At 43.2% G+C, this 25,712-nt stretch overlaps 1 protein-coding gene across 2 annotated transcripts in view; it reads right to left on the bottom strand.

Moving 5' to 3' along the window:
- The window catches only part of eprs1 (glutamyl-prolyl-tRNA synthetase 1), a 31,927-nt gene that overhangs the window by 5,749 nt on the left and 466 nt on the right, over window positions 1-25,712 (bottom strand). Inside the window, exons 2-24 of one of the 2 annotated variants that reach the window (XM_078283181.1) lie at window positions 23,064-23,148; window positions 22,359-22,458; window positions 22,104-22,260; window positions 21,306-21,442; window positions 20,761-20,861; window positions 20,200-20,326; window positions 19,123-19,315; window positions 18,622-18,793; window positions 17,947-18,180; window positions 17,633-17,717; window positions 16,988-17,047; window positions 10,487-10,597; window positions 9,820-9,956; window positions 9,323-9,530; window positions 9,002-9,114; window positions 8,525-8,642; window positions 6,860-7,057; window positions 6,234-6,401; window positions 5,525-5,752; window positions 3,910-4,197; window positions 3,245-3,454; window positions 2,558-2,829; window positions 3-54 (exon numbers count right to left, since the gene is read on the bottom strand). In XM_078283181.1, coding sequence (XP_078139307.1) covers window positions 3-54; window positions 2,558-2,829; window positions 3,245-3,454; window positions 3,910-4,197; window positions 5,525-5,752; window positions 6,234-6,401; window positions 6,860-7,057; window positions 8,525-8,642; window positions 9,002-9,114; window positions 9,323-9,530; window positions 9,820-9,956; window positions 10,487-10,597; window positions 16,988-17,047; window positions 17,633-17,717; window positions 17,947-18,180; window positions 18,622-18,793; window positions 19,123-19,315; window positions 20,200-20,326; window positions 20,761-20,861; window positions 21,306-21,442; window positions 22,104-22,260; window positions 22,359-22,458; window positions 23,064-23,148 — 3,554 coding nt within the window. The remainder of the gene's footprint in view (window positions 1-2; window positions 55-2,557; window positions 2,830-3,244; window positions 3,455-3,909; window positions 4,198-5,524; window positions 5,753-6,233; window positions 6,402-6,859; window positions 7,058-8,524; window positions 8,643-9,001; window positions 9,115-9,322; window positions 9,531-9,819; window positions 9,957-10,486; window positions 10,598-16,987; window positions 17,048-17,632; window positions 17,718-17,946; window positions 18,181-18,621; window positions 18,794-19,122; window positions 19,316-20,199; window positions 20,327-20,760; window positions 20,862-21,305; window positions 21,443-22,103; window positions 22,261-22,358; window positions 22,459-23,063; window positions 23,149-25,712) is intronic. The other variant, XM_071922141.2, reaches the window with a different exon arrangement.

The following is a 25,712-nucleotide window of genomic DNA, read 5'->3' as shown; positions in this document are numbered from 1 at the left end:
ACCTGAGAGTACCAGTCAGCCAGGTTCTCCTCTTTCTTAGCCTCCAGGCCCAACCTGAGAGGAGACAAAACCGAGTTAGGCTGAAGCAAACCTGAGGATGAAGAGGTCATTTTCAGAACACTATCCATCATGTTCACCTTTCAACCTCTCTAAAATGTAAAGCATCTAGTCTGTGAAAGCGTTCTCATTTTGTCAACCAAGGAATTAATTTACCTACTATCCTTTGAAAAATACCATCTTTAGTTTTATTGTGCTGGAAATCACTTTAGGTAAGTAGTTCTCACATTTTTCAGTGGTGGATCTCATTTTGGACAGTACAGTATGAGAGCGGTCTCTACTTAAGGTGATTTACTATCCCATCACTGGATTAGCCTCTGAAGTACTGCCATCACTTGACATTATAACTGCATCATAATCTTTGGATCTGTTTTGTAAGCTAATGGGCATCTTAAGTGACATATAAATACGATATAAAACATAAATACATTGTTAGTTTCACTCCTTGCTTTACTGAAACAGAAAAACATGCATCTGGCTAGATGGGACACACTCCTGACTCGAAAAGGCTACTTAGCCCCTACGAAGGACAGTTGTAGTGAATAAGCTGGAGAGAACTCAAGCCAACATCATCAACTTGTCAGATTAGTGGCTTGATGATAACACACTGCCCAAATATGGTGCTGGACATAGAGAGCAGTCTGGGAAATGACCACCAACCACACACCGGTCTAATGTTAGTTTCGGGTTAGTTAGTTAGTCTACTCTGCAGGTGACCACAGGGTTTAGGGTTATTTGGCTGCTAAAATAGTTTGTATCTAGTTGGCTGGTAAAATAGTGAAAGTGGCTGTTGAATTTGGGGATTTACCAGCCACTGCTGCCAGTGGAAAGAGCATCTCTTGAGAAAAGTCTGATGTTAACGTGGATTATGTTTTGAAATCAGCATCACAGTCAGCCCTAGACCTCCAGTAGAAACCTCATACAGAAGCCTCCAGTCTGCCCTTTATTATAGCTGATAGTTTGATGCGTTTGTTTCCTTTCACTTTTCGGCACGCATATGCAATTATTACTATTTTTTTGTTGTGCGTTTCCATAGCCAACTCAATCATAACTATTGACTGCACAAACACAACTGATGGACGGACGGACAGCCATTCCCAGTCCAACCACCAACCATGCAACTCAAAGCTCACAGCAGGACGTTATACAGCCAGCAAACCAACTTCCTGGTCCCAGTTGACAGAACATAGATAGTGCTGCACCACCATGGCTAAAAAGATAATCCCCATTATTTTGCAAGATACTGTGATCATGATTATTAGTCTCAATGATTTGAGGAACAAAATTAGTTTACTCACTGCACTTCTTACATCTTATATCAACATCTTGACCATTTTCAACAACATCAAAATAAAATAATTCAAGGTTGCTGATGTGCCAATATTCTGCAATTACTAACTGTGGAGACAAAAAATTGTGATATATGATTATATGCGATTGATTATGCAGCACTATCTTAACGCCTGCAAACCAACAGTCTTTTGTCCTCGAGGCTGACAACAGACCACAGCAGACCAAAACACTGCTCAAACAGATGAGAATCACAGCAGCTGTCTCAAGCAGAAAGCGACTTCAAAGCCACCAAACTCACCAGAATACAAAAAATTCCTCTTCAAAAGGTCAAGCTACAGTAGCCGAGGGTTTTGTTGAGAATTGGTCCATCTTCAAGATGTTACGTGTAAAAGTGTATTATTTGGTAGATGACATTTTGTAAAGAATAATTCTTCAGGCTTGACGCTTACAATCCAACACTGCATATTGAATTGTGAAATGTGTCCTGTCAGTGTCCTTGAGCAAGACACTGAACTCACGCACGATAAATCTCTCTGGATAAGCTTGTCAGGTAAATGACTGAAATGGAATCAAGACAGCATTCTGAGAAGGTAGTGGAGTATATAAAAGGCTTTTTATTGGCTACTGCACAGACTTTCTGGCTCTGAGTTTCCAGCAATCCTCAGCCCAATAATATTCAACACAAGCAACTGTAACCTCCATATGATCTATCCATCCATCCGTCCATCTAACCATCTATGCCAGCCTGGCCTTGTTCCATCTCTGAGACGATGGAGGAATATTACCATCAGTCTCTACAGTAAGGGGGGCAAAATAAGACTGAGAACAGTCTCATGTTTTTGAGATGCAAGACGTTTGGAAAGAAACTGCAGAAAGAGACTGCACTTGTTTGGAAAGAAAAAGAAAATGTTGAAAGTACACAATAAGTTGTCTTGAGATGCAAAACTGTGGAATAATATGATTTTGTTCCTCATTATCACTGTAATTAAAAATGCCAATCACAATATTTAGCGCAATAAGGATTATCAAGCAACGTTGGCAGGTAACCAATCATCATTTGGAGTCCCATTCTGTTCTTAACATCTAGTTGGCTGGTAAAACGGTGACATTGGCTGGTAAACTGTCAAATCCAACAGCTGCTACTAGCGGACCAAAAAAAAGTTAGCTTTCTTCTTGTCTGGAGCTACTCCTTCCTCCAGTCTCTCACCGTGTCTGTTTCTTAGGTCCTTGCCCCTCCCCTGCGCCTCCTGCCCCTCCTGAAGCCTCCTTGCCCTGGCCGGCCTTGTCTCCCTTGCCCTTCTTCCCTCCTCCTGCTCCTCCTCCTCCCTGTTTCTCAGACTTGTTCTCCCTCTCCTTGCGGTTTTTGTCCTCCCCTCCGGTGGCTCCAGCGGCAGTCACTGGCTTGTATTCCTCCCCAGTGAGTGTCTTGTACTGGCTCTTCAGGGCCAGCAGAGTCTTCACGGCTTCATCCACCTGCTCCTGAAATGGAACAACAGTTGCTGTTCAGCTGAAGTGACTTGCTGACCTGGGTGCTGATGAATGTCTACATGGTTAGTAGCATTAATGTTAGTATTTCTGTCACCCTGTCATGATGTTAAATATTCTCTTACATATTTGGTTGTGTTTGCTGTCAACCAACTGTAATATAGTAGAAAATTAATAACTTTGTGATACAAGGGCAATAAAGCCAGACTGGTAGTATCGCTGGCCAGTTAGCCGGATCCTGCCAGTGCCAAGACCAGAAGGTTGAGAACCACTGCTGTATCAAATCATCCACCAAATGGCATAAGTTAATTCAATTAAGAAAAATGTTAACATTTTTAGCAAAACTGCCATTGGGTGTTTTTTTCCTGTACAAGCAGCATTTTGTTCCAACTTTTGATTGGTTCCTTACCTTGGGGGCCTTCTCAGATTTTAACTTCCTCACTAGCTCTCCCTGCTGAGCAACCTGGGAGAACAGCTGCTGGGCCTGTGGGGCGGAGCCTGGCTGGGCCGGGGCGGGACTAGTTGGGGTTTGTAATCCTGGTTTGTAGTCCTGTCCAGTCTGCTTTTTGTACTCTGCCTTCAGAGCCAGCAACTGCTTTACTGCAGCATCTACCAGGTCCTGATGATCAGACAGTAAGAAGAGAATAATTTCAACATCAAAAAGACAAGAAAAACAGTTATTCTATACTTCAGAACTACTAACCAAGGTTGCCTCCCATAAAACTGTAAATTTAGTCCTAAAAACGGCAAATAAATTATTTTATCTTATCAGACGTATTTTATCAGGAGTAACAAACTATGTAGCAAAAGATGTCGACAACGGCCCTGAAACATCTATTCAGTACATCCAAATTCAGTGTATCCACCAAACAATATTTGGTACGTCTTCAGAAAGTGATATGAAGTATAGAGATTGATATAAACTCATTATCCAACCACAGTTGCAGTGTAAGGTACAAGCTCATGATCTCGCAGCAGCGGCCCAAAAGATTCAGCAGTGGCACTACACCAGGAAACACTGGTAGTAGTTAGAGTATTAGCAGCCATACTATTAGTTTCAGTACTTAGTCTCACCTTGGGGGCTTTTTCAGCCTTCAGTTTCCTGACCATTTCTCCCTGGTCAGCGACCTGCTCATAGAGACCAGTGGCAGCTGCGACTGGCGCAGGGCTGTTCTGGACTGGGGCGGGTTTGTTCTGGACTGGGGCAGGTTTGTTCTGGACTGGGGCAGGTTTGTTCTGGACTGGGGCAGGTTTGTTCTGGACTGGGGCGGGGGCAGCTCCAGGTTTATATTCCTGGCCTGTGGCCTGTTTGTACTCTGCCTTCAGGGCTAGCAGTTGCTTCACTGCTGCATCCACCTGGTCCTGGAGAAACAGAGGAGGACACTTGAACTGGAGGGAGATGTCAGATTTCTTTGCAATTAATAGCAGGTTCTATCTCTCCAATTCACTTACAAGCAGAGTTCTGACACTTATTTTACATGTTTTGAATTACATGCCTGAAACTGTATGCTTACTTCTAACATTAGCAAATTGTCACTTAATCGCACAGAGGCTTGAAAGCTAGCAAGAAGATGTTGATGTAAGCTTTGCGTGGCGAGACTGGTGAGAAGTTGAAAATGTCTCGCAGCAACTGTGTTACAGTCTGACCGGTTGAATTTTAGCCTACTCATTTTTGTTGCATTTTTCCATAATACTCCAGTAATTTTTATTTTTCATTTTACAAAAATGATCAGCTTAGTATCAGTATTTAAAATTTGATTAAAATTTAAATTTAAAATTTGACATGATTTTTCCAGAAGTTTCATGACATTTTAAAATTTTCCAAAACATTTCCAGGCCTGGAAAACATTTTCAAATTACATAACTTTTCCAAGATTTTCATGACCATGGGAACAAGGGTGTAACATCACAAAGTACATAATGTACTAAAATAAGGACTTAAATAAACCTGACAAAGGTGTTGCTGAGTGACAGCAATTTTCTGCCATTTTCTTTACTGATATTATGTTATGTTGCATCTCATTGAATGCCACTTCCAATTCTTTCCAATAGGTTACTACACAGGTTAATACACTGGAATACATAAAGTCAAGTTTTTATTTTACACAAGACAAGTGTTCCCTCTTCGCTGATACAGCTGGTGAACTTCCACCATTGCTAGTGAAAATTGAAAAAAAAAAAGACAACACATTTTTCCTACCTCTCCCTGAAACAAAAACTAGTTATTGTTTAGGTGTCCATACCCAGGCAGAAAACTCTTCCCTGCAGTGGCCACAGTGGCTGTGTATTCCAAAATTCAAAAGTTATTTTCCTCACTGAACCAGGATTTTAGCATAGAAAAGAGTCTGGTTGGATTCCTCTCACAGTAGCTGTTAGAGTAGAGCAGTGATTCTCAAACTGGAGTCCAAGGACCCTCAGGGATCCTCAGATTGTCTCACTACCATTATCTTCTCATGTACAATGTAGACAGCAACAGACTTCAATACTAAATCAACAACAAAAAACCTCTTATATGGGTTCTCTGGGACAAAATCTTATCACAAGGGGGCCCACAGGCCCTAATGTGTGTCTGTTTGGGCATTGTAGACAACAACCAAAATGTACATTTTGAAAACATTCATCTAGAGGCTCACGGCCAATCACCACCCTGACCACTAGAGGTGTTACCTCTAAAATTGCTTCATAATACCTTGGGGGCTTTTTCAGACTTCAGTTTCCTCACAACCTCCCCCTGTTGGGCAACGCGCTCATACAGGCCGGAGGGAGAGCAGGAGGAAGAGGAGGTGGTGGTGGCAGGAGTAGGGGCGGAGGAGGCGGGGGTGGGCGGGGTCATCCCTGGTTTATACTCCTGACCGGTCAGCTGTTTAAACTCCGCCTTGAGAGCGAGGAGCTGCTTCACTGCTGCATCAATCTGATCCTGGTACCGTCAACAAATCAGCTTATAGTTGCACTGTACAACTTACACACTGGTAGTTAGAGATAAACTTTACTGGTTATGACACTGGGGACACGAGCAGTGACTGGACAAATGACTTGGGACGTGAGCAGCGATTGGACAAACAGATGAGGACGGGAGCAGCGATTGGACAAACGACTGGGACATGAGCAGTGATTGGACAAACGTATGAGGACGGGAGCAGCGATTGGACAAACGACTTGGGATATGAGCAGTGATTAGACAAACGACTTGGGACATGAGGAGTTATTGGACAAACAGATGAGGACGGGAGCAGCGATTGGACAAACGACTGGGACATGAGCAGTGATTGGACAAACGTATGAGGACGGGAGCAGCGATTGGACAAACGACTTGGAAAACAAGCAGCGATCGGACAAATCAGCTGTGACTGGACAAACACATGCGGCCATGATTAGTGATTGGACAAGTGTCTGGGTACCTTGGGTGCCTTCTCTGCCTTCAGTTTCCTAACGAGCTCGCCCTGCTGGGAAACACGGGTAAATGGGCAGGAGGCGGAGTCTGATGATGGAGTGGGAGCAGCTGGGGCAGAGGTGGGAGGAGCCATGCCCGGCTTGTAGTCCATACCTGTCTGCTGCTTGAACTGAGCCTGTGCAGAGAGAGACATCGAGAGTAAGAACAACTAAGAAAAAAAAAAATCAGTAAGTACACCAAGTACCTTAAAGAGTTATGTCGCACCCAGTTTGAGTTTCTTTCCATCTACTGCGCAATTTTGAAAAAAAGCAAGAAAGTGGTCATGAAGAGCGGGGAGACAATGACATATTTTAGGACAATTGTCCTTGAATGTGGCTGCATCTCTAACTGGACACTGGATGTTCATTTTAGCCACTGGAGGGTGAACTGAGCCAGGATTAGTGAGATAAATTCAGCACCAGCACGTTGCAAATGTTGACAATATGACCACCATTGTTGTATTTCATAACTAAATCGTACTAAATACCAGTTTACAACTAAAAAAAAAAAGGGTTTTAGGTTGGAATTACTCTTTAAGCTGCAGTTTAAGTACTTAAGGTTCCAGTAAGATACTTTTAGTTCCAGTTTAAGTACCTTCAGGGCAAGCAACTGCTGAACGGCCTTGTCCACTTCGTCCTTGGGGGCCTTGGCAACCTTTAGCTGGCGAACAGCTTCACCCTGAGCTACGATGCTGGAGAACACATCACCGGCAGGGGCTGAAGGTGAGGCTGAGGCTGGGGCTGGGGCTGGGGCTGGGGCTGGGGCAGCCTTGGCCTTGGCAGGGGGGGCCGGCTAAAGACAGAAGCAAAGCACATTTAGAAAAGGGGAAGAAGGGCAAGAAGTGTGCCTATGTGTGTTTTTCAAGTGAGATAGCCACCCATCTATAGCCACCCATCTATCCCAGCAGTTGAGAAGAAAACTGCAGCAGAGCTTTTTCTTACCATGCTCCCGTTCTTTGGAACAGTCTCCCTGCTGCGACTAGAGAGGCAAACTCTACTGATGTCTTTAAATCCAGGCTCAAAACCTTTTTTATTTTCACTATCATTTGGTCGACCTTAGCTTTTCACAGTTACTGGGAGTGTCTTTATAGACTAAGGTTAGGCTAGCACTAGCTCGGGTTCTTGCCGATGGGAATTAAGTTTGCTTGTCCTGTTTGTCTGGTCTGTGTGCACTTGTTCACTCATGTTGATCTTGTCTGTGTGCGAGTGGGAGTGAGTGAATGAGTTTGTCTGTTGTGTGTACAGGTGCATCTCCTATATGTTTCAAGCTATGGCTGCAGCTGGGCAGTGCTGCCGCCCTTGTTGACCCAGACTCTTACAATAATGGTGACCGAGCTGCTGCTGATGCCCTGCACCAGATCCAGACGCTTCACCCAAGGGTTCTACTGTGCTTACTTGGTGTATTTTGGTTATGTTCCGTTTTGTAATCAACATTTAATCTTTGTTTGCACATTCTCGGCACCCACGGCACGCCTGACCATCCTGGTCTAAGTAGCCCCAAGGTAGCAAGGTTCCTTCTATTTTTTTTCCTAAGGAGTTTTTCCTTGTCCTCAGTTGAGGGTCTAAGGTTGGGGGATGTCATGTTCATTTATTGTTTCATAATGTGGGCCTTGTGAAGCTCTTTGAGACAGTGATTAAGGGCTATACAAATAAAGTTGACTTGACTCTTCTGATATGCCTGAAAATCCCCTCAAAATAAGATAGTCCACATTATAACATCCTAATCACTGTCAGCTTAGATCCAAAGTAAGAGTAAATGCACAGAACCAACACATCAAACAATGCAAGCACCACCCCCCGATTTCAAGTGCAGAGCTCTTGATAAAAGCTGAAATAGTTTCAACTTGAAACACTTGAAAGCCTGAGCGCTGCAACCATGCTAAGCTCTCAGTGCTGTTGGGGCATTTCGTTTCCCACTGATAACAGGGCTGATAAAAAACAAAGAAGCAGCACTGTAAGGAAAGGATCCCTTAGGACACACAGCATGTAATGCATCTGGCTCAAAAAACTGAGATGAAACTGATGAGTCATCATTATTGATGGTAGCATTGCAATTTTCAAAGCAACTTTGATTCACTGAAGACATTTTTTCAGCACAAAAACTTCAAAGCTCTCGCAAAAAATGGGGTAAAACAACATTCGGTTTAGTTTAATAATGCATCGCAACACGGTGCAGCAGTAAAACATTCTCTCATTGAAATGAATGAGCTTCCACACGAGTGGAAGGCATTGACTGATCTGGGGTTAGAAAGCCACTCACTGTGTTGCTGGAGGCCTGGCTCTTGCTCTTGTCCTTGGATCCAGCAGTCGGCATCTCCTTGGTGTGTCCATCAGGAATATAGAGCAGAACACAGGGACTCTCCTTACAGCTGTTAGGACTACAGACACAACAATGGTTAGACACACAGACCGTAGTACAATCAATACACACATCAACATGGCTGGACAACACAAAGTAGTAGAATGAATACACACACTTACAGATGGTAGGACAGTGAATAGACATGAGCCAGGTTAAATTTGAGTAATGGTCCCTTCTCCCTCAACTACTACTGTCAAGGCACCCTTGAGCAAGGCACTTGACCCCTAACTTCAGTAGCAAACATTAGAAGACTGTGGTGGTACTGGGCAGCTCCCAGTGTGAATGTGGTGAACTGCATGAATGAGAAGCAGGGTGGGGCTCCGTCACCGGTCCCTTAAATAAAATCACCAATGTGCCCTCCCTCCACGGCCTCACCTGATTGGCTCATAGGGCTGGTCGCAGATGTAGAAGCCCCGCCTCTGGAGCTGGATGATGTCACCTTTCTTCAGGTTCCTCAGACAGGGATCACCCAGCATCCTCTCCTCCACCTGAGAGGGAGACAGACCGGGAGAGAGTGAATGAGACAGTGAGGGAAAATAGAAGCTACTGTATGAATGAAAACAGTAACCAGATATAAGACACACACACTGACCAGTACAGATGTACACATACACACACAGTAACACACAATGTCTGACACACACAGACACACTAGCGTGAACACACCAGCACACACACAGATGGCAGAGTGCAGACCTTGCTGTCTTTGTTAATGTATTGCTTGAAGTCTTCCTCCTTGGTCAGGACAGCTTTGGATATGAGGTGTTGGTAGTTGATGCAGACGGTGGGCAGCAGGGGGGCACTGGGCGTGTCGGCCAGCCACGTGATCTTCGTCGTCTTCTTAAAGTCTGTGTTCTCCAGGTTCAGACGAGCATCCATGGACAAAACCTTACCATCAGCGCCCCTGTGTGGTGAGAAAGGGTAGGAGCATGAACTGAACAGCTGCATTCAACGCAAGGCAAATGGCAAACATGATCCCCACCAACATTCAGTTGTCCTCTGGGCAAATCAGGAACAAATATGTCACCTTCCTTTGACCTGTAATTGCAGCACCCACCCTTGGGCCAATCAATTTTGAAAATGTCAGAATACAGTGGTGAGATGCATCACCCGTCCCCAATACTCATTCCTGGGAAAAGTAACAGTATTACTGTAATGTGTCACTATCCAACTCTTCACTAGTCCACACTTACTTGTTGATCTTGGTAATGATGAGGTTGCCCCAGTTGATGAAGGTGACCATCTCTCCCTCAGAGAAGGTCTCGGCATCCGCCCCTTCAACCAGAACCCGAGGGCCGTACCAAACCTCCTTCATCCCCACCTCCGCATTCTGGATGGACACATGGACAGCCTCAGCACATATTTACTGAGAAACACGTCTTCTTCCTCCAATCACTCCAATATGCTCTTGTTGTCAAGTAAAATATTTTTTTTTCTACCCTTCTCCTTAACTCTATTACTGCTATAACTGCATTACTGCTATTACTGCTTGTAATCTATGAACTGAAGCCAATTCTACTGTTGACTTCATTAGAAGTCTCTCTGGATAAGTGTCACAATAATAGTGTTGCAGAGATAGGCAGGATGTATAGCAATGCTTGTACATTTTCAACATTCCAACTGGTTTCCTGATCCATTTTTTTTTGTGATTAATGAAACCAAAATGCTTGATTTGCATCAGGTTTTGTTTACATCTGGTTTGTTTGTACCTTTGTATGTGAAAAAGTGTGATGATTGGCCAAAATTGCATGCGTTCATTATAAGTTAATTTGCATTAATTATTACAATCACAAATTCCTAGAGGGGCTGCTGATCACATCCCTTGTGAGAGTGAGAGGGTGAGGGAGAGAGATGTATGACCTTGGGGTGTTTGGCCGCCTCCTTCATCTGCTCCTTGGCTTCTGCGACGGAAACAGGAACCACATAGGAGCTGGACAGAGCTGTGTATCTGGGAGCTACCGGGTCAATAACCTAACACACAGACAGAGAGAGAGACACACAGACACACACACACACACACAGTGTCATTACAGGTCAGTATAAGGAACAGCAGACCAGCGCTGTAGGATAACATTCACATACACAATGCTGAGTAATGGGAAGACATGATGGACCATGATGCAGCCTCATTCATAAACTGTTTTCTGTCAAAAGAAGAAAAAAAAAAAATGAAAAGCTAAAATGCCCAGACTCTACCAAAGGAACTGGGTTTAAATGAAGATAAGTGAGGATGCAAAGAAAGACACGCAGGAAGATGGGGATGGAGAAAGCAAGGTTGATTCCACTGGTGAACCATGTATAGGAGGATTGTATGCAGGCCATGAAACTAGCTTTTATTCGTAAAAGGCAAAATCCACCAACCACGTTCACCAATTTATCCGCCAGCTACTGTAGATGCTTAGAATAGGACTCCAAATGATGATCGATTACGCGTAGAGTGGGCTAACAGACAAATGTTTCCCAGCCTGTATGGGAGGCCATTTTGTTTAGAGTATGCCAAATTATCAGCAAAGACAAAGTGGTGAACGCTTTTATCCAAACCTCCTTACAGTACAATGAGTGCATAGATTTTCAGTTTGCGTGGCCCCAGTGGGAGTTGAACCCCTAACCCTGGCAGTGTTAGTGCCTTCCTCTACCCACTGATTATCAAAGACCTCTAGGATAAAATGCGACCAGATGAAAACCTCTGAGTCTCTTCATACTCTCACTACAAAATTGTATTGCCATGTTATTTCACAAAAACAATTTTTATCTAGTTAATTATCTGACCGTCCAAAAGTTTATATATACCTCAAAAGTAAGACTAATGACTCACAGAGGTGCTTACTGCTGACTCACTAACATTGCTACCAGACCATTTTATGCCAGTTAGCATTACAGAGTTATCACTTCTTATCATTTAATAGTCTGTTGACAGTGGAGACAGAAAACGAGTTTTGAATTTCTCTACAGGGAGCAATAGAAGAGCACTATGGCTCTGACCCTTGACCTCTTTTCTACAGGTTGCTTGTAATGTTGATCTAGGAATTGAAGCTTATTCGACTGTTACACTCATTGGAAGTCTATCTGGATAAAATTCACATAAATGACTGACATGTTAAATGTAAAGAGGCTTCTCAACAGCTCACTACAGAAGCTGCAATGAATGGAGGATGAAGTGTAAAGTTGTAGATGGAGATGAAGAGAAGGGCTGAGAGGAATTAACACTGGGGATGAATGTCCTGTAAAAATAAAACCCAAGAGCTTTGACTGACTACCATTTCTACTGGATGGACTGCTGAAGTTTTGAATTTATTTGTTGTTTAAAGCTGCACTAGGCAAAATTTTTATGTAAAAATCCACCCGTCTTCCTCCCTGTCTCATCAGCCTCTGACACAGGAAGCGACAAATCAAAACGGTCTCCTAAACAGCAGTGAGTGAGCGCTCCATTCAGGAAAGCTGGACTCACCAACAATGGCTGAACTTCTTCACCACCTCCACCCAAATAGCCACCAAGAAGAAGTTTAGTTTACTGACATCACATTACAGGATTTCTGGGTAATGAAGTATTCAAATTCAAACAGTTACATTCACTGCCATTTCGGGCCACCAACATGTAAAATTGGCTACCATCGCTTTAAGAATCTATTTTTCAAGGGAGACATTTTCCAAGACGGCAGCAGCATGACAAACATAAATGTTGCAGGCAAGCAACGTACAGTAACGTACATGAGCAAAAATACAATCAACATCACATAAAAAGGTAAGAGCAAAGCCAACATTTACTACATAAGTTCTGGAGAAGTCGACAGTCCAGTAGCAGAGCGTCAGGATCAGGCCTGAATAGATGTTGGCTAAACAGAGCATAGACAGCTCCTCAAAGAGTTTACCTCAATATGAGTGGGGGGAGTGATAGGTGAGGAGAGCAGCACACAGGAAAAAACATGGAGGGTGGGAAGATACCATCAAAACTACTTTACCAGCCACTTTAGTAATAATGATTTTGTGCTCCTCTACTATTACTCCTTGTATAGAAACAGTCTTTTCTCTTGCCCCCCTCTACAGGGAGGTCAGAGGTCAGGGTCAGCTACAGAACAGCGGCCCAGTGTGTTGCTCAAGGACACTTCAGCAGGGTGGGGGTTTGAACCCAGGTCCTCTGGCTAAAGGACCACCTCTCTCTAAACACTACACCACCCTGCTGCCCTTTGCTCCCTGTACTTTGGCAGATAATCAACCAGCATTTGGAGTCCCGTGCTACTCTAAACATCTAGTTGGCTGGTAAAATAATGAAAGTTGCTAGTGGATTTTGGGATGAACCAGCCCAGGATGCAAGGATGGAGGGAGGGAGTGGGTGACACTGAGGAAGAGGAGGAGGTGGAGGAGGAGGAGTACCTTCAGACAGCTAATTGGCAGCTTGGAAACAGAAGAGTGAGATGCTGTTTAATGTCAGAAAGGGGGGAGAGAGAGGGAGGGAGAGAGAGAGGAAAGAGCTAGAGACACATTTACACAGAATGGATCGTTACATCCCCTTACCACTGCTTCCTCCATACAACTATTAACACCTTTCTGTTTTTTCTCCCTCATACTCCACTCTGAGCCCAACCCTGATACATGCCTGTCACTCTTGTATGGAGAGAACATAATGTCAAACTCCATCCAAGATGCTATTGTGTAATGCAGCCTTTTTAAAATATGTGTACCTGGTAGAACCTCAACAAGACTGAATCGTTAGGATCCACAGGTACTTGCAAAACACAAGTGATCCACTAAGCAGCTTGTTATTTCAATAAAATAAAAAACTTTTTTAAGTGGTTTGCCTGTTATGCCTTTATCTTCTTTGAGTCCAACTTCAGGTCATAGACATGGAAAATAATGGACAAAGCAGGGTTTCCCATGTACACACATTATAAAATCTAATTTTTCCTTACAGAGCTAACTATCAAAAAAGAAAAATCACTTTTATGAATGGTAGGCTATGCAACTTGATGTGAGAGCACTGTTGTTTTTGTTGCATGCTGGAGAAAGTTAAATGTGACAAACAATTCCAGAATTCGCAAAACCGATGTGCCATCTGCTGATTTGAAATGTGCATTTAGGCCAGTGTAAACATGTGGTCCTTTGATGCGCCAAGTGTTAAGACTGGGTCATGCTTCATGTGGAAACGCACGTGGCAGAGTGCATGTGCTCAAAATGACGTAATTGCCACCAAAACAAGCAGGCGCATTGGAGTCGCACATGAGGTTGTGTACCACGTGAAATCTGAAACAATGCGGCTGGTGGTGCCGCATGGCCTCCATCGGTGAGCAAAGAGGAATCGAACGACTGGCCGATTCCGATGGGGTTATTTTTTCTTGTTGGGTGATGTGGAGAGCTGATTTTTCCTACAGTGCAGCTAACGTGCTGGAGATTTCAGGTCGTCATGAGAAGCACGAGAAGCATGAACACCAAGTTACAAGGATGGCAACATCTGCGCCTCCACATGTCCAGCCACGCAAGAAGCATCAGCCCTTACCTTCATTTCGTCCACGAAATGCTTGCCATATGTTTCACAAAATGGATTTCGTCCCACAAAATAACCTTTGGCAATGTCAATACAAATTAATAAATCTATATCAATAAATAATTACATTTAAATATATGCTTATTTCATCCACGAAATGAAAACCGTGTTTTCATTTTCGTCCATGAAACCAAAAGCCATAAACTCAATTTCGTGCATGAAATGGAAGTGTTGTTTCTGCATTTTGCGGACAAAATCATTCTTGGGTTTCATGGACAAAAATGCATTTCATGCCACAAAATCAATTTTGTGCATGAAATTCACAAGGTAACATTTGGCGCCCCATGGTGTGAGAAATGCTGTACTGCTGGATCATTTTTAGCCCCTCGACAGCGGGGGCTCTATGGATGGCATTGTCGGTCGGTCAGTTGCTCTGTTCACCACTTCATGGGTCATGTGACTGCAAACTCTCAAGCAGGAGACCCGAGTTCGATTCTCGGCAGACACGCTTCCACAAAATTCAACGTTGCGGGGCTGTTAGACTCTTAGTCTTGTTTCCATGGAGGTTTTAGAGCTTGTAACTGGCCTTAAATTACTTTACTAGCATTTGTGTGGGGCACTAGTGAGCACCTTCTTCTTTAAGTAGACATTTTATACAAATACAAGCCGCTTAGTGGATCACTTGTATGTTGTAAGTACCTGTGGCTGCTAACGATTCAGACTTGAATGATGCTCTATGAGGTATGTAATACTAATACAGACCAACACAAGCTATGGCAACCACCAGGGGGTGGAGCTTACAGTGGCTTCCATATGGCTGATGTGTCGGGCTGATCTGATGACCACAGTGGAAAAAAGTCACTGATTTTTTTTTAACCTGGCTTGTTATTCCTGTCTGTTATTCTAGGCTGTGGTTCTGATTAACCAACACTTAGCCTGTGCATGCAACTGGATGGATGAAATGTATACATTAGAAACTTTCAAATAAACTACAGTACTACAATATTAATATATTATAGGTTAATCACTAAGTCACAATCAATCATTCAAATTGATCATTCTGCAGATCATAGGTATTCTGGACCTATTCTCATTGAATTCAGAGTAATTTTTTATTTCCATTGAATTCAGAGTAATTCAGAGCGTAAGCTAGACAGTAGACAATCCAAAACCCAACAACTGCACAGAATTGAATACTAGTGTATACCCATGTACTGGTAAGGCAACACTTTAAATGCTGCCAAGATAAAGTGAGGGAACTCAAACGCAGAGGTTGGCAGCCTGACCACCAGGAGGTGCTGCAACATAAAGCAAGTCCACACAGCAGAGAGAGAGGAAGAACCTGAAACTGCCTGGAGAGGGTAGGGAGGGGTGGGTTAGTTGGGGGGTATGAAGCACTGATGTGTACAAAAAAAAAATAGATGCAGTCTCTTGTTTGTTGCTAAATCTCAGCCTGAAGCCAGTTTTCATCACTACTTCTGCTCTTGCAGATGTTCTACTGTAGCTTGCTCCTGACATCGGTGGCATTCTGGGTAGGAGAGTCCCAAGAGCCTGTAGTCTGCTCCACCAATCAGAAACAATGTAACACTAGCCTGTAGTCAGGAATCAAATCTACTTATGAACTTAAACTGAGGCGATCAAGTAACTAATTTGTGCTTTTACCAGCATTAGATTTACATTAGTGCGTGCTGGGTCTGACCACTACTGCAACATTCCCCCAGTTCCGTGAAATATGTTTTTTTTTTTATTTTTAACACGTGGCTTCAGAGATACGCCTCCTTCCTGATTCTGGGATGAAACAGCGAGTGCCAGCAAGGAAAACACACATGAAGCAACACTGACGTCCAGACAGATGAAAATGGGGAAAACCATGTGGTATGAATACAAATGAATGAAGGACTCGTAACAAAGCAGCTGGTTTGGTTTCTGAGGTTTTCAGTGTTGGGAGTTAATGAGGGGAGAGCGGCGATGAGGCAGGAAATGAGGTGATAAATGAAAGCAGTTAAAAAATAACAGCAAAACAGACAGAAGCCATGCCAGCAGTGAGCCAACAACCAGTTCTCTGACCCTCCGTCGATCACAGGCTGCAAACATTAACATGCAGGCCTCATGTCATGTATTCATGCAATAATCCTATAGGCAACAACAATACTACCTAAATGTGATACCCAAAAATCTATTCAGACTGTTTCAGACTGACATTAATAATAATTGCATTGAGAGATTCTGGGATGACAGAGCTTTGTGTTTGTCCTTCTGGAGGTGTTGTGGGACCACTTCCAAACATCAGTGATGGGACAAGTCCACCTGATAACCTGATAACCTCACCCACCACCACTTTTCCTCTAACTTCCAAACCAGGTTTCTACATAGGCGCTCACCCTGAAAACTAGCTTACTAGTTGAATGCAAGTTTATTAAAATAGGTTTTCAGTTGCGTCTTCAAAGAAGATGCAGTTTGCTTGTCTTAGTCTCAGGCAGATTGGTCCAAAGTTGAGGGGCCCTGATCACAAACGCTCCATCACCTTATGTCTTTTCATCTAGAACAGTCAAAACAGCTTTGTCTGTATATCTGAGACTGCACTGCTGTACAGAGGGAGTTAAATGCACCATAATAAAGGTTGGGGGCCTGCTTTAAACGTAATCAATAAAATCTAAATTTACCTGGAAGCTAATGGACCATTGCAGTTACCTTGTAGGATGACAGAGATGTAATGCAGGGGGGCATTTTAATTGCAGGTATAATAAATATATAATAAATGTGATTAAACATAATATTTGTGTATTTGAGTTGGGCTCACAGACTAATCTGTTGGCCCTACAGTGCAAACCATGCCTCAGTGTGACACGAGGGGGAAAGCAAAGGAGAAAAATCAAACGTACCTTCTTGTTGAAGGCCCAGATCTTGTCCCACTCCATGTTCACCACCGACCTGGATCCACCCTGGGAGGACCAGAAATGTTGAATTAATAAAACTGTCTTTTGTATTCTATATACACTATAAAGTAGCTAAGGTTCCTTAATTTATAGCAAATTTGCAGATTTCAACTAATTTATTAAGTCCCTACTTTTGAGATCATGACATTTAATGTTGTAAACTAAAAATTATACATGATTAATTATGCAGCTCTAGCCAGGTGTCTGCAAGTTAAAATTATGACTAAGACCTATGCCGCAGTTGAAATAAATGTGAAAATGAAAACAACTTTCGATCCCATAAGAATATACGTGTGCATGACTGGGCCGATTTCTCTCCAGATTCTTACATTTCTAAAAACGCAATTTAAGACATAAAGTGCTACAACTTTATGTTTAACTTTATTGGAAGCCTTTTAAGGCCTTGAGTTTAGTATACAATTGTAATTTATAATTTGAGATATTTAAGGACTTTTACAGGACCTGCAGACAGAGTTGAGTGCACTATCACTCTTATATCCTTTATCAACTAGTCATTAACTCCCATCTTTGTTCTATAGAAGAACCCAGGCTGCTCCCCTAACCATGTCTAACCATAACTGACAGACCTACCTGAGCTGCTATGAACTGTTTGAGACCCTCCACAGTCATTCCTCTCCTCAGGACTCCTCTGACCGTGGGGAAACGGGGGTCGTCCCTGGAGGGAGAGGAGAGGAGGAGTGGAAGGAGAACACGGGAGCACAGAGGAGAAATCATTCGATTCATGATACTCAAGGACCCGAAGACACTGTACATTTTTAACAGTCCACCCAACAGTACAAAACCTAATCATCAACAAACATAACCCACATAAAATAAACTCATTGTATATTCTCTAACCAACTAATTATCAACATCAACCAACACATAAACCAAACTAAACCTACCATCCGTCGACGTATCCCTGGTCGACGAACCAGGTGAGTTTCCTCTTGGAGAGGACGGTGTTGTTGAGGTTGAGTCGCGCGTACTCCCAGATGTAGGGCTTCCTGAGGCGCAGGGCGTTGATCACCCAGTAGAACTGGTCGTCGCGGTCGTGGTACTCGGTGGTGCGGAGGGCGTGGGTCACCCCCTCCATGCTGTCCACGATGGGGCAGGCGAAGTCGTACGTCGGGTACACCCTGGGAGAGAAGAGGAGGACTTTAATGGAGGCAGCCTAGAGCTTAGTGAAGCATGCTTATGACCAGAAAATTGGTGGTTCAAATCCACAGCCTGGCTCCCAGACCAGCTGGACAAATGTGCGAGGTCTTAGGTTTTAGGTCTACACAATAATTTATTATATATTTTAGTTTCCACAATTCATATTTGTAGAATTTCTGAATATCTGCAATACTGACAAATTTTACTTTGAACTTCCACTGTAGTTGCAAATAGTCCAGAAGATGATATAAGATGATATTTGATATAAGACAGCGCTCGGCGTCTCTGATCTTAAACTATTGAGATCATTTTCACAGTGATCTTGCAGCCCTAGTAACACTTTCCTTTCCTCAACAATTATCATACAGGTGGCCTTGTACAAGGCACTAAACTCCTCCCCTGATCTTATTGAGGTTAAGTACTTGTAGGTGCTCCCGGTGCGAGGGTGGGGGGCGTTTTTGCAGCGGTAGAGGGTGGGGTCTCTCATGCAGCCGTTGTTGGAGTTCATGTCAATCTTGGCCCTCATACAGCAGGTCTGACCAAACACCGACCCTGCCTTCATCTCCGACCACATCTTCATGTTCTGCTCCACCGCTACAGGGAAGAGAGAAATAGGGAGGAGAGAGAAGAGAAGATGAGATACGAAGGAGGAAAGCTTCAGACACATTTTCCCCATTTTCAAATCCCACAGTGTTCTCAGATTTTAATTTCTTGCCTGGATTTTAAGATTTTGTTGGGTTTTCAATCTGATAACGGCTGACAATATGACTGTCAACTAGACCATATCACTCTATAGCTGAACATTATTCTACACTACTATTTATTTATTGTTATTCAATGTCACAAATTTATACATCGTGGTTTTAACATTCACTGTGGCCAGAGTTATTCTTTCAAGTCGTGTAGTGTGTCCCCAGCCTTACTGTTGCTGCGGCATTTGGACTCGGTGCGCTGCTCCCTCTCCTGCTTCATCTGCTCTGGAGGCGTATCATCGATGTAGGCCTTGCCCTCGGCAAGCAGCTGCTCCGCCAAACGCAGGATGGTAGGGAAATGGTCGCTGGTGTAGGTGAACTGGTCTGGATGGATCTGGAGCATGGCAACGTCCTCCAGAATCACCTGTGAGGAAACACAGACACACAGAAGAGAAAGAGGTACAAATGAGAAAAAAAGCATTCATCTTTTTTACCTTTATTTATCCAGGGAATGTTGACTGAACACTGTGGTCTTTTTCAGACCCATCTGCTTCATATTCACACAATTAAGCTGCCCAGTACAACCACAGTTTTCTACTGTTGGCCACTGAGCAGCTCCACTGGAACAGCTGGAACTGCCTTGCTCAAGGGCACCACAACTGTTATTTTTAGGGGTGGGTAGAGCATTACTCATTTACTTTCCCCACCCACATTTTCCCAATGGTCCTGACACTCATGCTGGTGACCTTCTGGTCACAATCCCATAAGTATGGATTGGAGAAATAAGGTGAGAGAGGAGTGGTGCATTCATGTGCTTACGGATGTTTTGAAAAACAACTTGCCTACTTGGTAGTTGCAAGTGCCTGCAAATTGATTTTCATATCATAATGAAATTAATGGAAACGAATGGCTGAATGTAGGAAAAATGCATTGAAAAATCTAAAACCTTAAGATACGTTTTGGAAAATGCTTGGTAGTAATGTATATGCATGAAGTGTAGTACATGGGCTAAAACAAAAAAAAATACAGTATGGTCCTTTAAGATTTGTTACAAACTACAAAGCCCTTACTCACCATTGTACATTGTATGCTAGGGCTGAGTGGCCATTCTTATCCATATGTAGGCATATCTTCATCTATAAGCTTATTCTAGGCAAACTTGACCCCTTATTTATGCGCTTATATTGCTCAAAGTCTTGGTAAGCATTATAGCCAAAGGTCACATAATTTATTTTTGTTAAATGTCCCCAAAGCTCACACAGAGCTGGGAAAGGAAGCTTTTAGGTTTGTTGCTCGTTGACGCCTCACCTTCTCAAAGTCCTCCTTCTCCTTCTCGGGGTTGGTGTCGTCGAATCGCATGATGAGCTTGCCTTTAAATGTGACCTGGTAGTGTTGGTTGAGCAGGGCAGCCTTGGCATGGCCGATATGCAGGTAGCTGGCCACAGAGACACAGTGAAGAGGTCTCAGGTTAGGAAAGGCAAGGTTTCAGAATGTGAACCAGGCACAAATAACTACAATGTCATTCTGTCCTAATCAAACCCTTAGGTTGCGGACACACTAGAAGACTTAAAATCCAACAACACATTGCATCACACACAGGATTTCACTGACTTTTTTTGTCATTAATATATCTCTTCCACCTCACTGTAACCTGGGCTCTCGTTGACTATTGGCCATTTCTGCTCTTTGATTGAATCTCACTCTTCAGGACCCATCCAGACATTGGTCGTAAATATCAAACATTTTTGATTTCCTAGGGATTTCCCTCCCTATTGTTGGAATGTCCAAATATGGCGTTAATTGGCCCGATAAGCCTCTGATGTATCTCCAACCTTACAGGGCAGTTTGAACCTGAAGAGTAAGCCTCACCCGCTGGCCTCGGGAGGGAATCGAACCACCACCTTGCCCATCTCAGCTCCCGGCAGGTCCACGAACTTCCCAACATCCTGCTTCTTCTCCTTCTCCTCAGACTGGCAATCAGAGACACAAACGGTCACAAACATGATAGGGTTGCATTCATATCCTAGCCATTTCTGTGACTCTCTTACCCAGAGTGACTTCCAGTAAGGTTAACAGCAGAATAAGCTTTAATTCACAGATCACCAACATTACAAGCAACCAATTGTAAAGTAAATACTGGCATGAAGAACTATCAAAAGGATTGCAAAAATCTAGTGTCTATACAGGGCAGCAGCTTGTGTTGGTATTATAAATATATGAAAACATGTGCAGCATATGACAGCTCCAAACTGAACATTAACCAACAACTAGTTTTCCACAGCAGAGTTATACTTGCTCTGCCAAAAGTATCCTAAGGTAAAATTGTATTGTGACAATCCTAGTAGTACAGAATACAATACATATTATGAAAAATTTAAATATAACACTTGTGAATGGTAAAATGACATATTTACATTGGATTTGCGTGGTGGAGCTTTGCTACTGGCCCACTTGTTGCCCACAGCAGTGAAGGGAACCTGGGAGCCCAGGAAGGAAAACCAGCGATTGACATGAGAGAAGGATTTCGCCTGGCCTGGCCATTCCACATGACCTGTAGAGATCAGACAAACAACCACAACCAGTTTAACTCAATTTTAACTTAATTTCTGTTTCATTCCACAATAAGAGAGAGGGTGAGACAGAAATATAGACTAAAGTACTGAAGAGATAGTGCTGGATAGACAGTTGATAAAGATAGGCGATAGAGATGATGGTGATAGAGACAACTGTGACATACTCTGATAAAATTATTGCTGGACTGAAGATAATCACATTACTTAAAAAGGCATTTCCACGTTTTTCTCGTACTTAACATTTTTCAAACGACATTACCATAAAAACCAGTAGATATGAACAACACCTGGAAATCGTGATCCATATTGTGGATTGTGATACTGCCTGGAAAGATTGTGACATTTTAGCCATATTGCCCACCCCTACTTTGAAATATGAACTGACGAATTGGTTGGAAATTGTTTTTTTCCAAAATAGATCTCTACCATTTTAGAAAGAACCCCTTCATTTATATGGAACTTGGCTTGATGAGTTGATGTTCAGATAAATACAGTAAACAACAAAATGGACCCAGAAATTAGATTAGAGATACATCGCCAATAGCTGTTTTTTAATGGTGTTTTAGGGTGTACTTTCCATTTAAGTTTAAGTTCAACCAGGCTGCCAAGTTTAAGTTTGGCAGCCTGGTTGGGACTGACCTTTGAGGGCGGCCCAGACGCAGAGGTCAGCCAGGGTGACGGCGTGTCCAACCAGGAAGGTGCGGAGGGAAAGGGCCTTGTCCAGTTCACCCAGTGCCGCTGTCAAACCAGTCTGACCACAGAGACGCCGAGCGCTGAACTCCAACCAGTGGTCGACCTGCAGAAAACAGACACAGTGTCTCCAGTGAGGACCAAGAACACCAAGCTGTTTCAGAAACCCGTCTCTCTCTCTCTCTCTCTCTCACACAGACTCACCTCAGTCTGCTCCATCATGTTGGCTCCATAGAGGCCAAGGGCGGGGGCCACCCGGGCCAAGTAGCGAGTGATGGAGTTCACATCACTGAACTGGACTGCACTGGGGGGGGGGGGGGGAGTGATGAATGACTAATAACAATAATAATAATAATAATAATAATAAGAAAACATTTTTGCACTTCCTGTAACTTCACATAGGCTATCTGTTTTCTACATATTCTTATATCCTTCTCATTTGTTAGTGTATACTGATATTTCATTAATTTTTTCTTTGTCTTTTCTTTTCTTTGCATTGTTTTGTTCTACTGCTGCTACTTTTCACACCCTCATAATACTGTAATACATATTTTTCATTCAAACATTTCTAATTAAGATGTTCTAGTGTGACCTGTCCAGGCTGTTTCCCTGCCTTCTGCTCAATGTATGCTGGGAAACGCTCCAGCCCCCATGACCCTAAATAGCAATAAGCGTGTACGGAGAATGAATGAAGAAATAAATGAATGTTCTAGTGCTGTAATAGTCGGTTGTGTTGTTTAATACCCTCCATCTGCCCTATTCTAATTTCAGTTCCATTTTCTTTACTGCATCTTATTCACCGCTGCTGCAACGACACAATTCTCCACACGGATCAACAGTTTGATCTCATCTTGAGATACACGGTGCTGTTTAAGCTGGCCTGAGGTATTTGCTATTTGTGTTACTGACTCTGAGACGTGAAGCTTGGTGTCTTTGCCTTCCTCCACTGACAGCTTCACACTCCCCTTCACGTGCTCTGCTGCCAAAAGCGCGCCTGCAGGACAGAAGAGAAAATGAACAGTGTTAGCTAGTGTGTGAGAGTGTGTGTGAGAGACTGGGTAAATGCAGCTGAGCAGCCCGAGCCTGCTGGCTGAAAATTTGTTTCTCTTTTGTTAGAAAACCTGATGAACACGTCTTATAACACAACAACCACACTGTAGTATTTTACATATTATTCTGCTCAACATTTTAGGTATTCAGCACACACTCTTATCCAGAGTGACTGAGCAGGCAGGCGTTCAGTTCAACACTCAAGTACACTTTGGATGACTACCCTCACATGCTTCAAGTCATTCAATAGTTGAATCCTAATCCCTGCTCTGTTGACTGAACAGCACAAGAAGGAATGTCTCATCAAACTCCATTGTGAGTTCTGCCTTGCTCATCAGCAAACAGACCAGTAGGCTACATACTAAAGAGAATGGTGGCAGCCTGAAAGCAACATAATCAGAATCAGAATCTGAATTCTTAATAACAGCAGCTGGAAGACCGCAGACGTGCATACAGATAAGGAAAGGTATAGGCAGATAGGACTGTCCCCAGACATCCCACCCCCTCCCAATAGAAAGTGGTGCAAAACATTAAGGTACGCAATGGCTTCATCGGCCCCAGGGCCAAACAGAGTCTCCGACTGGTTATGTAAAAGCGCACCAGACGTGTTGAGATGTGGAAGTTAGACGATACACCTGGTGTCTTAACCACTGTTTAGCAGCAGCAATTGAGAGCAAGCGAATAGAAATTAATTCATCAGCTGACAGGAAGGAAGCTAGTACTAGGAGTAAAGATTTTCTAGGCAGGCACATTGAGCTTGATTGAGCTTACAGTGGGAGGATACAGTAGATGAGGCATATGGAAGGGGAATGCTTAAGTATACTTGGTTGGTAGCAGAGGTGGACCAGTGGGTTTGGAAGCCTAGACTACACCCCTTGGAGGTTGGATGCCGAGGGATTTTTAGCCAAGTCCACTTTAAGACTTAGGGTTGGGCCGATGTCTGCTCACTGCATCAGACAATGTGCACCTCCAAAACCTGCCTCTCTGTCTCTGACCAGCAATCTGCTCGGCCATCTTGGGTGTCAAGCGGGGTTATGGGACACCAGAAATCACTGTTTCTGGCCTTCTGGAGGTGTTGTTTCTGGCCTTCTGGAGGTGTTGTGGGCCTAATTCAATGAAACATCTGTGATGGGAGATGTTGGTAACCCCAGTGACATACGCGCACTCACACACTCATTACACTGCCATGGGAGTGGACCATACACATGCAAACAGCTGATTATTAAAAGTTTAAAATATAAATGGTATTTGAATGTAATTCAGTGTGATTCAGCGCAAAACTAAATACTCAATCTGAAACACAATTACAAATACATCTAGAAAATGTGGTCAGTAGAGCACAGACCTCCACCATGTCTGACAACACCTCGCAAGGCTTCACCCAGAGACATTACAAAAACCGTAAGAAGGCATGGCCCAGTGGTTCTTCCCTGCACAACCTTTTGTCAAAGTTGTAATATTATGTGAATCTGTTCTGAAATGCACCTTTGTGTGGAAGACCACGCCCACCACGATTACCCCTTTTAGCCAATTGACATGAAGAGTTAATCAGTTCTTGGCCCATAACCAACCTTCATACCAAGTTTTGTGTAAATCCGTGCCCAAAGTTTTGGGGATTTCCTGGTAACGGACGGACGGACGGATGGACAAACACAGACACGGGTGAACACATTACCTCATTGGCGGAGGTAATTAACAAAATATAAACAGATAAATTTACAGAGACAAATCTTCAAAAACAACCCTCCTCTTCTCCACGTTTCAACATGCTTGCATCAGCTTGCTGTACTCATTACAGACGCATGATGGCGCTGTTTGGCCGCTTTCAAAGCTAGTCAGTGCTTTAGCTTATTCATGCTACAAAGCATTAATCCAGTAACCTAGCAAGCCATTACCAGACCGAAATGAGCACTGTGCAACGCCCTGTCAGATATTAACCAAATGAGTCCAGCTATAGATTAATTTTAGATGTAACGCTACACATGATCAACCGCTAATCCATCCAGCACAGAGCTAAAGTAGCTAATGTCGGCGTGTCAATTGATCCATCATGTGTTGTCCATGTGTAATCTTCAAGTTCAAAAACGACTTTATGCAAATAATGAAGAATCATTTATGAGAAACCCAAATACGAAGCTACAATTCAATTGTAAAGTGTACGCTAAATGCTGACACTTGGCTAACATTTTAATGAACTCTTCAAATGTTAGTAGTGGTTACGATGTGCCACGACGACAAGCTAGCTAGTTTTAGCCAGCCTATTACAGCAGGCTAGTATGGTTAGCTAACCCCTACGTTCCACTCGCCCTTATATGGACAGAACTCAATTAAAAATGCTGACAGTTTAATATTGCCTTGTTCATCTGCAAACGCAAATATCTCGTTTACTTAAGAAAGATTCATTAGGATTCACCCTTCAATTCGGCATGCATCCATTACACCAATCGGCACTTATTTAAATAAAAATTCAACTTTTAGAATTGGTCCGCCTCGTATTCCAACAATCTT

The sequence above is a fragment of the Centroberyx gerrardi genome, chromosome 1 (genome assembly GCF_048128805.1).
Source record: "Centroberyx gerrardi isolate f3 chromosome 1, fCenGer3.hap1.cur.20231027, whole genome shotgun sequence".
NCBI lineage: Eukaryota > Metazoa > Chordata > Actinopteri > Beryciformes > Berycidae > Centroberyx > Centroberyx gerrardi.
Note: the sequence above shows the minus strand (reverse complement) of the source record. Positions and strands in the feature narration are given on the sequence as shown.